Source organism: Leptinotarsa decemlineata, unplaced genomic scaffold (genome assembly GCF_025532065.1).
Source record: "Leptinotarsa decemlineata unplaced genomic scaffold, Ldec_3_MD MMD2_tig00026336_RagTag_RagTag, whole genome shotgun sequence".
NCBI classification, from domain to species: Eukaryota; Metazoa; Arthropoda; class Insecta; order Coleoptera; family Chrysomelidae; genus Leptinotarsa; species Leptinotarsa decemlineata.
In genome coordinates this window covers 743773-758053 of record NW_027412692.1, presented here as the reverse complement: position 1 = coordinate 758053, position 14281 = coordinate 743773, and the positions used below count along the sequence as shown (strand labels likewise).

At 37.4% G+C, this 14281-nt stretch overlaps 1 protein-coding gene across 1 annotated transcript in view; it reads left to right on the top strand.

The window, feature by feature from the left end:
• Positions 1 to 14281, top strand: part of Cubn (Cubilin) — a 117538-nt gene that overhangs the window by 74039 nt on the left and 29218 nt on the right. Inside the window, exons 41-48 of the mRNA XM_023160245.2 lie at positions 1273 to 1667; positions 1721 to 1852; positions 4700 to 5038; positions 5097 to 5401; positions 6437 to 6833; positions 9202 to 9386; positions 10080 to 10220; positions 10298 to 10469. Of these exons, the coding sequence (XP_023016013.2) occupies positions 1273 to 1667; positions 1721 to 1852; positions 4700 to 5038; positions 5097 to 5401; positions 6437 to 6833; positions 9202 to 9386; positions 10080 to 10220; positions 10298 to 10469 (2066 nt within the window). The remainder of the gene's footprint in view (positions 1 to 1272; positions 1668 to 1720; positions 1853 to 4699; positions 5039 to 5096; positions 5402 to 6436; positions 6834 to 9201; positions 9387 to 10079; positions 10221 to 10297; positions 10470 to 14281) is intronic.

Below are 14281 nucleotides of genomic sequence, written 5' to 3'. Positions count from 1 at the left end.
TATGGGTGACAAGAAAATGGTTTTCACTATATTGATATACCCAAGATTCTATAGGAGTTGTGTGATTTTCATGAATTCAAGGAATCTCAAAAAATTATTCTGATTGTTTCAACAATTTCTTATTTTGAAATCTGTTTATATGACAAGAAAACTGTCATCACCAAGTTAATCTACTCAAGAAACTATGGAAGTTATGTGATTTTGATGAACGCACATCATCGGATATCATTTTTATATGAGGTATTGGAAAGTAAGTCTAATATTTCCAATTTTATTTTTCCCTAAATTTGTATTGTTGATGAGAAAACGCGTGAATCTACTCAAGATTCTATAAAAAAGTTTTACACCAAATATTCCTAATAATTTCACGTTCAACCTATAGTGAATGGTTATTTCCAGCCACAGATATTAGTACGGGTGCTAATAATTTCGTATCCCAACCACAGATTTTTATTTTCCTCTACGTCAGTATGTGTGGCCAGAAATCTGTGGATAACTTCACGCCAATGGAACACTTAGCACAACTGCAATATGAACGGCCAGAAAAATCAGCAGTCGTCCATCATGTTTTGCATCAAAACCATTCCATAAGATTAGTTAGACAAGTTAACAACAACAGGCATCTAGATGCCAATGAGAGCTTAGAAATGGGTCAACATAATAATATTATGAATAACAATTGTGGACCAATACCTATAATAGTTTACTATACCTATAGCTTGTTGAAATAATGTTTTTAGTTATCATATTCACCTGACTAGTAGATAAGGCAACATAGTGGAATCAATTTTAAGACAATTAAGACGCAGGTACCTAGCGAAGGTATCTATGATATAAATAAGGACAATATTGTATGCAGATTTAGTTCAATCTTCTCGTTGGAGATGATTACTTGGTGATTGAAACACATGTCGAGGTGTTGAAAAAAACGGTTTGGTGTCGGGATAGAACTTCAATAATATTCAAGGTATTGTTCATGGTATGTTGACTTTCATAGACGGTGCCTGACAGGTTGTCGGACCAAACCACGGTTAATAAACCCGAAAACATCCAACAATTTGCAAGGTATTGTTAAAAAAACAAAGTCCCCAAAGAAATTGAAAGACAATTGGGGTAATGAATTCCCAATATTTTTTTGTGAAATGAACTCTCATTATTGAAAATTTTGCCTGTCACTAATTATGTTTGACTACCTGAGAGAGACACTAGTCAAAACGAAAAAATTGAGCGTAGCCTTTTCGTGAATTTGCGAACAAAATTATTTCTTTACAGCTGTGAAAAGGAATATGTGGAAATACGAGATGGTGGTACAGAATTCTCGAAGCTAATTGGAAGATTTTGTAAAACATTGCCGAGTTCTCAATTCACAACGGATAACATGGTGTTCATCAAATTCTTCACTGATATAGATGATCCCAAAAACGGATTCAGGGCTAAGGTATCAATCAGTCGATGCGGCGGTTTATTAGTGCAAAATCGAAACGGAGAACTCAAATATTACAATCCGACCCACACCAAACAAGCAAACTGTCTATGGCATATTGTCGGACCAATTGATCATTACATGAAAGTAACTTTCGCACAAATGGAAATAAAAAAAAGTAGAAACTGCACGAGTAATTTCGTATCCATTTACGAACATAATGGACTTCCAGGAACATCCAATGGTGAGTATGTTATTTTCTTTGACAGAAATGAATTATAAATTATATATTTATAGACAGCCTGCTCGGGAAATACTGTGGAAACGAGCTTCCTGCACCTTTGACCTCCTCAACTAATGAATTGTTCGTTCACTATGAAGGAGACAGTACTGGCAAATTCATACTGAAATTCAATAATAGCCAGACAGGTGAGTTTTTCATTTTTTCAACGTTTATAGTGGTTCATCACATTTTTGAGAGTATATTCGAATGGTTGTGTAGCGTTCGATTTGATCAACGAGTAGTTAGTTTTGAGAATTATAACAGAAAAATTTGTTTTTCAGAGAATATATCACATGACTGTTGAAGTACCATGTTACTTTGCCTTATATATTGTGGAAAATAAGGTTCCAGAAAGTTTCATTTTTGAAGTTGAGATTAAATATTAATTAAATGTTTCAAGTCGATACTATGAGTTTGGAGTTGAATTCAAGATACAGTCTTTTTTTCAAGGACAAAACACAATCACTACAGGAAAATCCTCAAGGTGCTCTAAAAGCGGCGCCTGTGCTGAAGTAACGATTCACATTGGATTTGAATCGTTAATCCTTAGCTCGCACAAGTTTCGACTTCTGAGGATTGTCGTTCGTATGGGTGCGACAGCTGGTTAACGGAAAAACAGATTTTTTTAAACAGATTTGGAAACACGTTTTCAGGGAGTATATTCCACATAAACACAGAATTCTCCAAATGAACGGGTTCTTGAACAGTGGAGTTTGAGGTGTACTGAGTTGAACCTCAAAACGATGAGCAGCCACAGTCCGTCACGTATTTCTGACATGTACCGCTCTTTGTGGAATCAAATGTGCCAAATCACTTGTACACTCCCCGTGAAAGTATCTATACAAGAGAGACAAATTTCCAACCTTCGATGTTCCAGACTATCAAGGTTGCAAGTGATGTTCGCGTCTCCAATCAGGTGAATGGCTATTTTCTGAACGGAATCCAGCAGTTTCAAGGTATGCTGGATGGATCATTAGACTTGAAACAAACATCTAGCCAGGGGAAATTTCGAAAATGGTCTTGAAGATCCTTCCACTCAAAAGATCTGTAATGCCAAACTTTTCGCGGCTTGAACTGAAACAAGTTTGAAGTTGTAAGTCAAAAGTAACAGATGAAAAGTCAAAGTTTTCACTTGAAAACCGAAATTAACAGTTCTATAAAATTGTAATTGCGAGTTTGAAGTTGGTATTTGTTTTTCTATTGCGTTTTTCCTTTCCCATTTCGACAATATTTTATCCTGCACTAGTTTGTACAGATACTTTATTGGATGTTTGTCATATTCTTCATAATTTGGGTTGTCCATGAATTACCACAAAGGAACAGGGTTTTTGTTGCGTAAAATATGACTAGCTTTAGCTAAATATGACAGCTTTAGTTTTCGAAATATAAGAAAAACGCGATTTTAAAGAAAACAATCACGACTCATCAACATTTTTTTTCTTTTATAGTATGTACTTGCTTGACTCAGTTCATTATTGCTATTTTTAATGTTCCAACAGTCCAAATGGCTGTGAACCTTGATACTCATATTAGAATCAAGCTGCTGGAAGTTACGACAACATCTCTTCAACGTGCTCAGCATAGCTTCCATCCTTCATGTTTCCCAGAAACATGTGGGAACACACATGAATGATACAAACACAAAAACAGAAACAACAAAAACAAAAACCAATCCCGAGGCTGGACAGAAGTGCTCACCTCAATCTAAGGCGGTGGCTGGGGATGAACAGAAATGCCCACTTCAATCTACCGCTTGGAATGAGGCTGGACATAGTAGATCACCTCGTGATGTAATACAAAGGCCAAGGCGTAAGCGCATTTGCGGCGCCGAGGCCAAAAAGAGAAAGAGAGCGAAAGAGGCAGGCAACTATAAGTGCCCCCTCCTTCCCTCCCACTCCACCTCCAACAGCAAGGGCGGGCGCCAAGAGCTCCACCTTGAATAAAGGCAAGGAACCTGCTGCCCCTGCAGTAAAGCTTCCTCACTTGTGCACCTCCACGGAGGGAACCCCAAGAAGGTTGAAGAAGCTGCGTTACGACAGTAATGTCGCTGCGGCTACCGAAACCTTCACAGAGGCCACCGTGAGACACCTCAAGGTTGCCAAAGAGAGTGTGTGTTCGACGAGTCTTGGCCCCTACACCTGCCAATATAAACGAGATGTCTCCTAGTGACCTGTCCACCTTCTTGGAAAGGGCAGGATGGACGATGACCTAGGAGGACAACTCCTCGGGAGGATATACAATGGGTCACATGTGGCCTAAGTGCTGTAGGCTTACACTCACCCTCACTACTCTACAAATATCAGATACCAGATTTGTGGACCATCAAATATTTTGGCTTTCAGTTCCTCTGTACTCATACCTATGAGGCAGAGGAGGCAGTATTATGCGATCCCTGGGTACTAGTGGTTTATTTATCACATTCAGTTTCTCGGAAGGCCAGTCTTGTCGAACTCAGTGCTGCGACTTAGCTCTGCTGTCTCACAGACAAATAAAACACGGATATTTTGTATAGCTTCTTGTTTTACGCGAAAAAAATTCACCATTAGATCTACACATATGTGCCACATATGTTCGTGGTATTCGATTTTCTCCATGGTAGAAGCATTTTTTCTTTGACTTCAGTTGAAAATGCCATTCATTCAGGTTATATTTATTTATTCCCATTACTCTCAATAAACCCAGAAGTATCTGAACAATAAACAAAGTAATCATCTGTTTCAGTCGAGAAGTTAGATTTTCCGATGCCTTCTTAGAAAAGCCAAGGTCCCTCACCAATGCATTGAGTTTTCCTGGTTAAAAGGCCCAGGAGAAATATGTGGATTGAAATCAGTTGTTCCACTTTCATCACTTGAGTCGTGATCATTTCATTTAGTTAGAATTGGTAGTTCAAAGTTCCGAATTCGGAAACCGACCAAGAATATTAAAATGTTCATAACTTCTGAGTTTCGTAGATACTATTTATCTTCTAATCATATTTGTTTCACTCGCTGCAGAATGCGGAGGAATTCTGAACCAGGAATCTGGAGAAATAACCTCGCCTGGTTATCCAGTTATGAATCACTTGAACAGAATCTGTAAGTGGGTAATCAAAGCTCCCGAAGGGCGTAGCATAACTCTGAATATTCTCGATTGGGATGTGGATCTTTCTGATGAAATGGGCGACCAGCTTCTTTATGCGTACGATGGAAAATTAACCGAATCTGCTACTTTGGATATGAAAAATAATCGAATCGTCCAATCCAGTTCCAACCTAATGTTTATTATATTTTACTCTCGTAGACCTTCCGAACACAGAGGATTCAAAGCCAACTTCAGTTCGAATTTGCCAACAGGTGAGATATATCGGCATTCAGTCTATTCGTTATACTGATCTCTCTTTGATTATTTTAGTCTGCAGGGGTGATTTTAGTTTACCCAGTGGACAAATTAGTACACCGACAGCAAGAAATTACTCCTACAGTTGCCACTGGACCCATAATACAAAAAACCTGTTATTGAATCAAACAACTGCTCTCACGATTTCTCTCAATACAAATTACAATTTATCAGATGCTCATATTGCATTGTGCGAGTTCAGCTCAGCAAATGTGAAAGTAGTCACAGAAGAAAATCCATTCAGCGTATTGAGCTGTTTATGTGCGACTACAGTTAGACCAGTTATAGTTAGGACACCATTTTTAATAACAAAATTGCAGGTAAGGTAAAACTAAGGTAGAACTAAGAAGTAGTGCATTCTCTATGGTGGTAACAAATATGGCATGATGATGCTTCTAGAATCAAGAAGCTGCATAGGTTAAATATCTTACCAGTCACAGGTTGCTTGAAAATCATTTATTTTAGATGCCATAAAATATAACAACCCACGAAGTGATTGTAGAACCAACTTTTGCAAAAATATAGGCCTTCAGTCAAATAAGTATTGATTCTGTTCTCAATACATGCAAAAAAACAGTGTACCTTTATTTTGCAACTTATCAAAACCAAAGTTAATGTTACAAATGAAAACGTAATTTTTTATATCTCAGTTATAACTTTCACTCTGGTTCAGTCGTAACGTTGAGATTTATGTCTTTTTCCAACTAATCTCTCTTGCCAAAGAAAGAAAATAATAAATCAAAAATTTACAAAAACCACTATATTCATGAAGACTGGCAATCGCCTTCCAATGGAAATATTAATTTTAATATCTTGTACACTATTTCCATTGTAAATTAAAGTGGTATCATCAACAAACATTTGTAATTCACCAAATGAAGTTACTGTAGCCAATGAATTGAAATATATAAGGAACAAAACAGGCCCAAGTATTGATCGTTGCGGTATCCCACATGTTATATTTTTTGGAACTTAGTATATCGCCCATATTGCTCCCCATTCACTAGATACTTTTAAAACCAGTTATAAACTAAACCTGCCTATATTATGCAGTATTATCAGGAGAATTTCATGGTCCACACTATAAAATTCTTTCTTTCGGTCTAATGAAAGAACTCCACATTTTTTGTTCGAATCTAAGTCTAGCTGGAATTGGATGATGGCATCTAATACTGCGGAATCTGTGTCACTATTTTTTTGAAATTCGTATTGCCCATCCTATAATATTCGCCACTTGGGTTGTATTGGATTCAAGAAGACTTTTGAAATTTTTGTTTGTAATAGAGAAACTGGTTGACAATATAAACGCTTTTAAACAAAATCGATTGGATATAACATTAATCTAACGTTTTCAGGCATCAGTCAGCTACAAATATCAAATGAACTTCACCGTTTTATATGCTACTCATCAATGTGGTGGCATTGTACACGGTCAAATGGGTTCTATTTCTAGTCCAAACTTCCCTAACCAACCCTCAAGCACAGTCGAGTGTGCTTGGCTCCTCAAAGTGGACAAAGGACAATCGATAAATATAACAATTTCGACAATGGACTTGGGGGATGACTGCGACAAAAGCTTTTTGGAAATATTCAATGGCGATCTGCCAACTCTTCCGAGAATTGGAAAGTATTGCAAGAATAATAAGCCGGACTCTATGATATCTCAAAATGACAAAGTGTGGATTGAATACAGATGGGAAAAGGGATCATCTGGAAAGGGTTTCCAATTGAATTATGAAGCAGTGAGTTCAGGTACTGATATATGCAAGTTTATTTTTGTTTTGTTTTTTGTTTATTCAGTGATAAATAAACAGGATATATCATAGGTATTGTGTTCAATTTTTAGGGGGATTACTTGCTTATATTCTATAAAAAACAGATTTTAAACCGAAAAAAGTTTGTAGTCCCAACTAGCTTCATTTTTCGAAATGCCAAATTTTAAAGAGAAAAAAAGTTCTTTGATAATTTTGATGTAACTGGATTTTGAATGATATTTCCAGACGACCATAAGTTTGATTATCGTCAAATTGCAAAATTAAAAACACAAGTTTTCAGTCTAATTATTTTTTTTCTACCGTGCTCAGATTTCTACAATATCGAAAATTGCTATAGAATAATGTTGATCAGGATCGAGAATGATAATCAAGTTTTCTCTAAAAAGATCAGGATTTATAATGTTTTACCAATATTTACCCTTAAAACTCAATTTGTTTTAATTTACTAATTCTTACATAGTTTGATGTTTACTATCAAACAATTCTTTGTGAGAGCAACATAGATTACATCTACAATAAATACAGTTGAGTTTTTTGTTTTTGTAGAGATACATGTCGAGAAATAAAGAAAAAATGTTAATGCAATTGCAAATTTGAACGTGATGTCTGGATCAACTTTTTTCAACCACAATTTTCGATTTTGTCTTACTTCACTATTGAGTGAACTTCATATTTTTTGATAAACATTCTATACAATTGAATGAATTTAACAAAAAATATATACAGAACTTAAAAAATAACTTTTTTCTAAAAATCAATAAATAAAGTTTTGCATATAGTTCCTACTAAGACATACTGCATATTGTCGCAACTCAGTACTCGCTTGGCTTATTAACGAGAGGATTTTATTGGCTGTTTCACCCATTCATCGTTCACCCAAATAATGAAAGAACTCATTTAAAAACCTAATTGAAAATATATTGTAACGAAACGGGGAAAATAATTCAGGAATAAACTTACACTAAAATGTTAATCAAAAAATACAATAAATCACAAAAACTTGCATTATGCTACAAACCAGCAGAATCGAAGAAAAGGAGATGTACTGCATTACTGGAACCTTTTCTGAAGATCAATAGATACTGAATGAATTTCTCAATACTGTCTGTTTATGATATTGACCTCCCTCAATATTTATGAAGATTTATACGCTGACATTGCAACTTTGATCCGGTCACTGTGCTAAGGTAAAATGCTCAGTATGCAATCTGTGCAAAGTTTGCGTATTTGGAGATTGTTTTATATTTCTATATCCTGTGATCGTATCAATTTCGATGTCTATGAACTTGGAATATTAAAAGATGAAATTCTGAATACTGAGTATTTTTATTTTAGAATATTGAAGTTGAGGTTGGAACATCTTTCAATTCATGTATTTACTTAAATTAATTTAAATTATTTTGAATTATCGCACATTCTTCTAGACGCGTGTTTCCCGGCCAAATTAATGTCATCATACACAGTATGGATTATCCGTACAGAATAGAATATATCAAAATGACGCTAACTTTGTTGTTGAAACGGGTGTCGAGAAGTGTGTTGCAGTTCTGTTGAATGTTGTTCTGTTGGAAAATGTAGCACATTTTTAATATCTGTATTGAGGCTGAAAGAGGCAGAAAATATCTTATATTTTTCGTCTTAAAAACTAAGAACGGTACAGACAAATGGATCCAGATATTTTCATTTTGATTTATTCAATCTAAAAATGAAATCATCATTATTAATGAATTCAATTCCATGTGATTCTCTCAGTTTATTCAGCACCTCTGCGACGCCAATGAAATTCCTAGTTCAAATCTGATTACATTAAAATAAGGCTCTTTATTTCTACTAAACGTATCAAGTTTCATCAAACTTCGCAAAAAGTAAGTAAATAACAAAAAACTGATTGTTTATCAAAACTTTGACATAGGTTTTTATAATAACGATACAAGTTACTACTTGCGTTGATCTAAAAATTCGATAAGTTTTTAATTATGTTACACCTTATAATATATGTTACGTTCTATACGCATGTCATTGAGGTGTTACATACTATTATTTTAACCTCCTTTTATTCTTTAACCTCTTTTCATTACATTTATCACTTCAATTATTAGGTTTAAGTATTACAAAAGTTTCTTTTTGTTTTGAATTCTCTCAATAAAGAGTTAATTTAGTAATTGATAAGCAGTACCTACAATTGATAGTTTTATGACTGATTAACTTTAAAAAACTCGATGAAAAAATATTGATGTTTGTGAAAAATAGTTTGTAATGTTTTCATTTCAATAACCTACAATGTAATAAATAAACGATCATGCTTAATTATTATCATTATATTATTATTATTATTATTATTCCAGGATGCGGCGGGATATTTTACGATAAATCAAGAATTATTCAAACACCAAATTATAAAAATAATTATGATAATAACGCAGAATGTCTTTGGATCATTCAGTCTGCTCCTGGTTATCATATACAACTCGACTTTCTAGATAGATTCCACGTTGAAAAGAGCGACAATTGTACCAACGATTACTTGGAGGTAAATTACAACATACTTCATCAATATATTTGCCTTTATAAATCCATTTATCATATTTGTTCATTTTACTCATAAAAACAATAGGGGAATAGTTCAGTTTACCATAAACATTATAAATGAATTCCATTTACTCATTTGTATTGATTTAATAAGCCCAGTAATTTCATGATCGATATGATATTGCTAAAATTTCAGTAATGAATCAAATTGAGTAGACCTTGAAAGTTTGGAAAAATTACTGAAATCTATTGTTTTTGTTAACTGTCTTAAGGTTCAATTGAAGCTACTTATATTTTCTAGTGTTTGGTAAGGGATTCACAAGAGTTGAACATAAAATTTTCACTTATCATTTCCGCTAAAAACCAGATCTATCTATAATTGTATTATAGTCTTTGGTGTTTCTATAAATATTTACGTATCTTAGTTACACACGTTTCGTAAGTCTACATGCCACTTTTTTGAGCCCAGGTAGATATTCTGATGAAGCTCATTGCTTTGAGATCGAGTATTTGCATAGAATATAATCATCTATCACTATGGTTGATAGTAATACGGTTACGTGGGTTTTGAACCAACTCAAATTAGTCGTAGTTCCACCCCATCCTATGTGAGCTCCGAACTACCCTAAAGTTGGTCCAGAATCCACATAGTCATTCTACTCTTAAAAACCTTCAAACAAGTTTATATCCATAGATTTTCGATTGGGTTAATGACGAATGGTTGTCCATGGGAAGAAAATGTGGACGAGAAAATCCAACTGGCATAACCTCATCTTCAGATAAAATGAAACTTTTGTTCAGAACCAATGACAGAATTACTGCGAGTGGATTCAAGGTATGTTGAATCTATTTTTCCGTTATAACAATTCAAATTGCGGGAGTTAGGTAATGCAGCTCACTTTCATTCAACAGGCCATCTGGAACTGGAAATGTGGAGGAAAATTTTTGGCAACGAAAGTTCCTCGAGTCCTTACCAGTGCTGGATATCCGGTTTACTACGAAGGAAATATGAAATGTGAATATGTTATTGAAACCAAATCTGATGTTCTAAACCTGAGATTCTTGGATTTCAACATAGAACAGAGTGAGTTTTTCGATAAAATAAATTTTTAAAATAGTACCTTTATGAAAAGGAATAAAGAGATTGAGAATAATCGCTTTAAATAATATTGAAATACAAATATTTGTAGGCAAGCTCGAAATTCAATATTCAGAATGAACTCTGAACCATCTTTCATTGAAAAAATCCTAATTAAAATGAAAAGTGAAGATGTTTTTTCGTGACGTATCAGCTCATACAAAATATAACACCCAGCTCATTTTAGGAAAAACTGAACAAATGTGACAAAGTCCAAAATTTATCCAAAGTCTATTCTTTAAGAATTCAACATTGAAAAATGTAAAAATCAAAAAAGTTCACTTCTGAAAGTCCAAATTTGAAAAATGAAAATCGAATGAGTTTCTTTCGAAAAAATCCGAACTTGAAAAGTGAATTTCTATATGTGAATTGAATTGAAATATTCAAACTATCATTATTGCAAATTATGAACGATTATTCAGTCAAGTGGAAGCTCGATTATAAAATAACGACAATGTTAATTAATAATCAACAATGAAATTGGACACTTATTCTTCAATTACAGCAAAAACTTGAAGCTTTCTCTGAGAGTTGTAGGTTGTTTCAAAATTTTTTTCCGTTTTTGTGAGTCTATTTCAAATATGTTCAAAATGTTCAAAATATATTTTTCCGTTAACTAGCCGTCGCACCCCTACGAACGACAACCCTCAGAAGTTGAAACTTGTGCGAGCTGAGGACTAACGAGGTCTTACCTTTTAACGTGTGATTTTTAACAAGGGTTGGACGATAACAAGTGAAAATCGATCGTTCAGCCTGCGGCTTGAACCAGCGACTCACACATCGGTCGATTGAGAAAGTGAACAAAGCACCTACGTTGAACCGCCCGGCTACCGACCGGGCGGATCAGTACATTTTTGCCAACGTAATACAAGTCGATGAATCCCGTTAGCATGAAATAATGGTGCTCGGGATTCGATAAAGTCGATTAAGGCCGTTTTGCCTTGATTGGAGAAAATTCTGCCGGTGAGAGACCCCCCATGCCCCCTCCCGGGTTGAGTGCCCTGAAGTAGAAGCTTCCCCCCCCCCCCAGCTATTTAGCGAGGAGAACCTACTACCCCACTCCATCCAACCCCCCTCTTCGAGCGGTCCTCAACTTGCTGATGGGCACTTAAGCAAGATTGACATCTGACCTCTTTTTGGTCGAAAGTCAGCCTTTAGGTGCTTTTACTTTCTTATCGAATCTTTGTTTTATCTGACTATTCCTAACTGAATTTAAGCATGGGGGCCCCCAAAAACTAACCGGCGGCTTTGTGTTGTGCATCGAACGTTTCTCAGTGCATCCAAGAAAAAAATTTTGTCGCGGTGGCGGTCGAAGTGTTCTTTGCTGAACCTACCTGGAAGAGAGTGTATCTGATTAGTGTTATACTTACCTGAGCCGCCTGACGGCGACTAACGGGGGCGGTCTATTGTTCTGTTTGGTCGACCTGGGATGTTTGTCCCTTTTTCGGAATCTGGGGTCATCTATATTTAACGCATCGTGTAGATCGCGGAACGCTGGATTTGAATGCGATCTGATTCTATCGAACGTGCTTTCTGCATGTTCTCTCATATACACGTCCACATATTGCGTGTCCAGGTCTAGGTCTCTGTATATAAATCTGTTGGGTATATAATAAGGTGCGTTCACAGCGGCCCTTACGCTCGCATTCATGAACGATTGGATCTTCTTTCTGTATGTCTATGCGCACTGGCCCCAGGCAGTGCATGCATACAGTATTATTGGCATTAGAATCGTTCTGATCATTAGTAACTTAACTTTCAGTGCCATGTTACTGCTTCTTCCTATGATCGGCGCCAGGCGTCTTCTGGCCTGTCTGGCCATTCCTATTCTCTGCTGTACGTGGGCCTGGAATGTTAGTTTCTTGTCTAGGATGACCCCCAGATATGTCGCTTTGTTTGTCCTCGGAATCTCTTGTCCGTTGAAGGTGACGTTGCCTTCCGGTTGTACGAACCTGCGAGTGAACAGTATCGCCTGACTCTTGTCAGGGTTGATACTGATCTTTCACAGGTTAGCCCACTCCTCCAATCTGTCTACCTGTTGTTGAAGGTATCTCGTAACGTGTGCTTGACTCGTAGATCTCGCCAGCAGGGCCGTGTCGTCCGCGTAGAGCGCCAACTTGTTAAAGTTGTTCTCTGGCTTGGGCACGTCTGGCGTATATACGGAGTAGAGGTGTGGCGAAAGGACTGCACCTTACGGGACTCCTGCCTCCAGTAGTCGAACTGTTGATAATTCGTCTCCTACTTTGCAGCGGCATCGCTTGTTAGCTAGAAAAGACTGAATTAATCTTACCATTGGTTTTGAGTATCCAAAATCGCTCATCTTGGCCAGTAGCCCGTCATGTCAAACTCTGTCGAACGCCTTAGAGACGTCTAAGAAGGTAGCTCCGGTATTGTATCCTTTGCCAAGGTTGAAGCCTTCTGTCGCAAAGTCCACTACCCTCAGGACTTGTAGCTCTGTTGAGTGTTCTGATCTAAAACCGAATTGTTCGTCGGGGAGGATCCCTAACTCTCTAGTTTGTTCTTCCAGTCTCTTCAGGATGACACGCTCCGCCACTTTGCTTACGGATGGCAGTAAGCTAATTGGCCGGTGGTTCGCTGGAAACAGGTGGTTCTTCTTGGGCTTCGGTATGTGGATTACCGTTGCCTCTTTGAACGGGTCCGGGAAGTGTTGCAATCTGAGTATAGCATTTATGATGTTGGTTATGGCTGCTATACCCTTTCGCGGCAGCACTCGATTTGCTCGATTTGTTATATTGTCTGGGCCTGGTGCTTTCCGAGTGGCAAGACGTCTCAGTATGTCCTTCACTTCCTCAGGCGATGTCGGGGCCAGGGGTTGCGCGTTATTTGTCCGTTGTCTAAGCCTCCGTACCGTTATTTTCACCTGTCCCTCTATTTCGTCTGTGAACGGGACGTCATTCTCTCTGCACTGCCTTTCGAAGTTGTCCGCGAATGCTTCCGCCTTCTCCTAGTCAGTGTAGACAATTCCTTGCTCGCCGTGTATCGGTGGGCAGGGTCGTCGAGGCCCATTTCTGAGTTTTTTCTGCATTTGCCATGCAGATCGATCTTCTGTGGTCAGTTCTTCCAGACGGGTAGTCCATTGTCTTTCTCGGATCGCTTTCAGTTCTTCTTTCAGTATCCTATTTGCTCTATGCATGCACCTTTTGTCCATAGGTGCACGTGTCCTTTGGTACTGTCTTTTCAGGCGTCTTCTTATTCTGATTAGTTCCATCGTTTCTGGTGGAAGATGCTCTTGGAAGTTATAGCGCGTGGCTGGGACGTCCCGCGCGCTTCTTTCCGTTGTTTGTATGATCGCCTGCTGAAGCTGGTCCGTGGCGTTCTCCAGAGTTTTTATCTCGATGCGTGGTATCTCACCAAGCACATCGTGTATATGTCGCTGGTATCTTGTCCAGTCTATGATTCGCCTTATTGGGTTGTCTATTTCCACTTCACCCCTTCCTATTGTGAATAGGATGGGTTTGTGGTCTGACGAACCTTCATCTAGTATTTCCATCTCCGTAGTATCGATGTTCTGTACTAGTGCGATGTCGAGAGTGCTTGGGACTGCGTCTGCTTGCGGGTAGTACGTTGGGCTGTTAGGTGCTACAAATTCTTCTAGTAATCTTACTATATCTCTGCCTCTTGTGTTTGCATTTCTGCAGTTCCAGTCTGGCGACTTTGCGTTGAAGTCGCCGATGGCCACTGTAGGATGGTGATCTGGGAATAGTTCTGCCATGTCGGTTCTTTCTAGTCTTCTACCT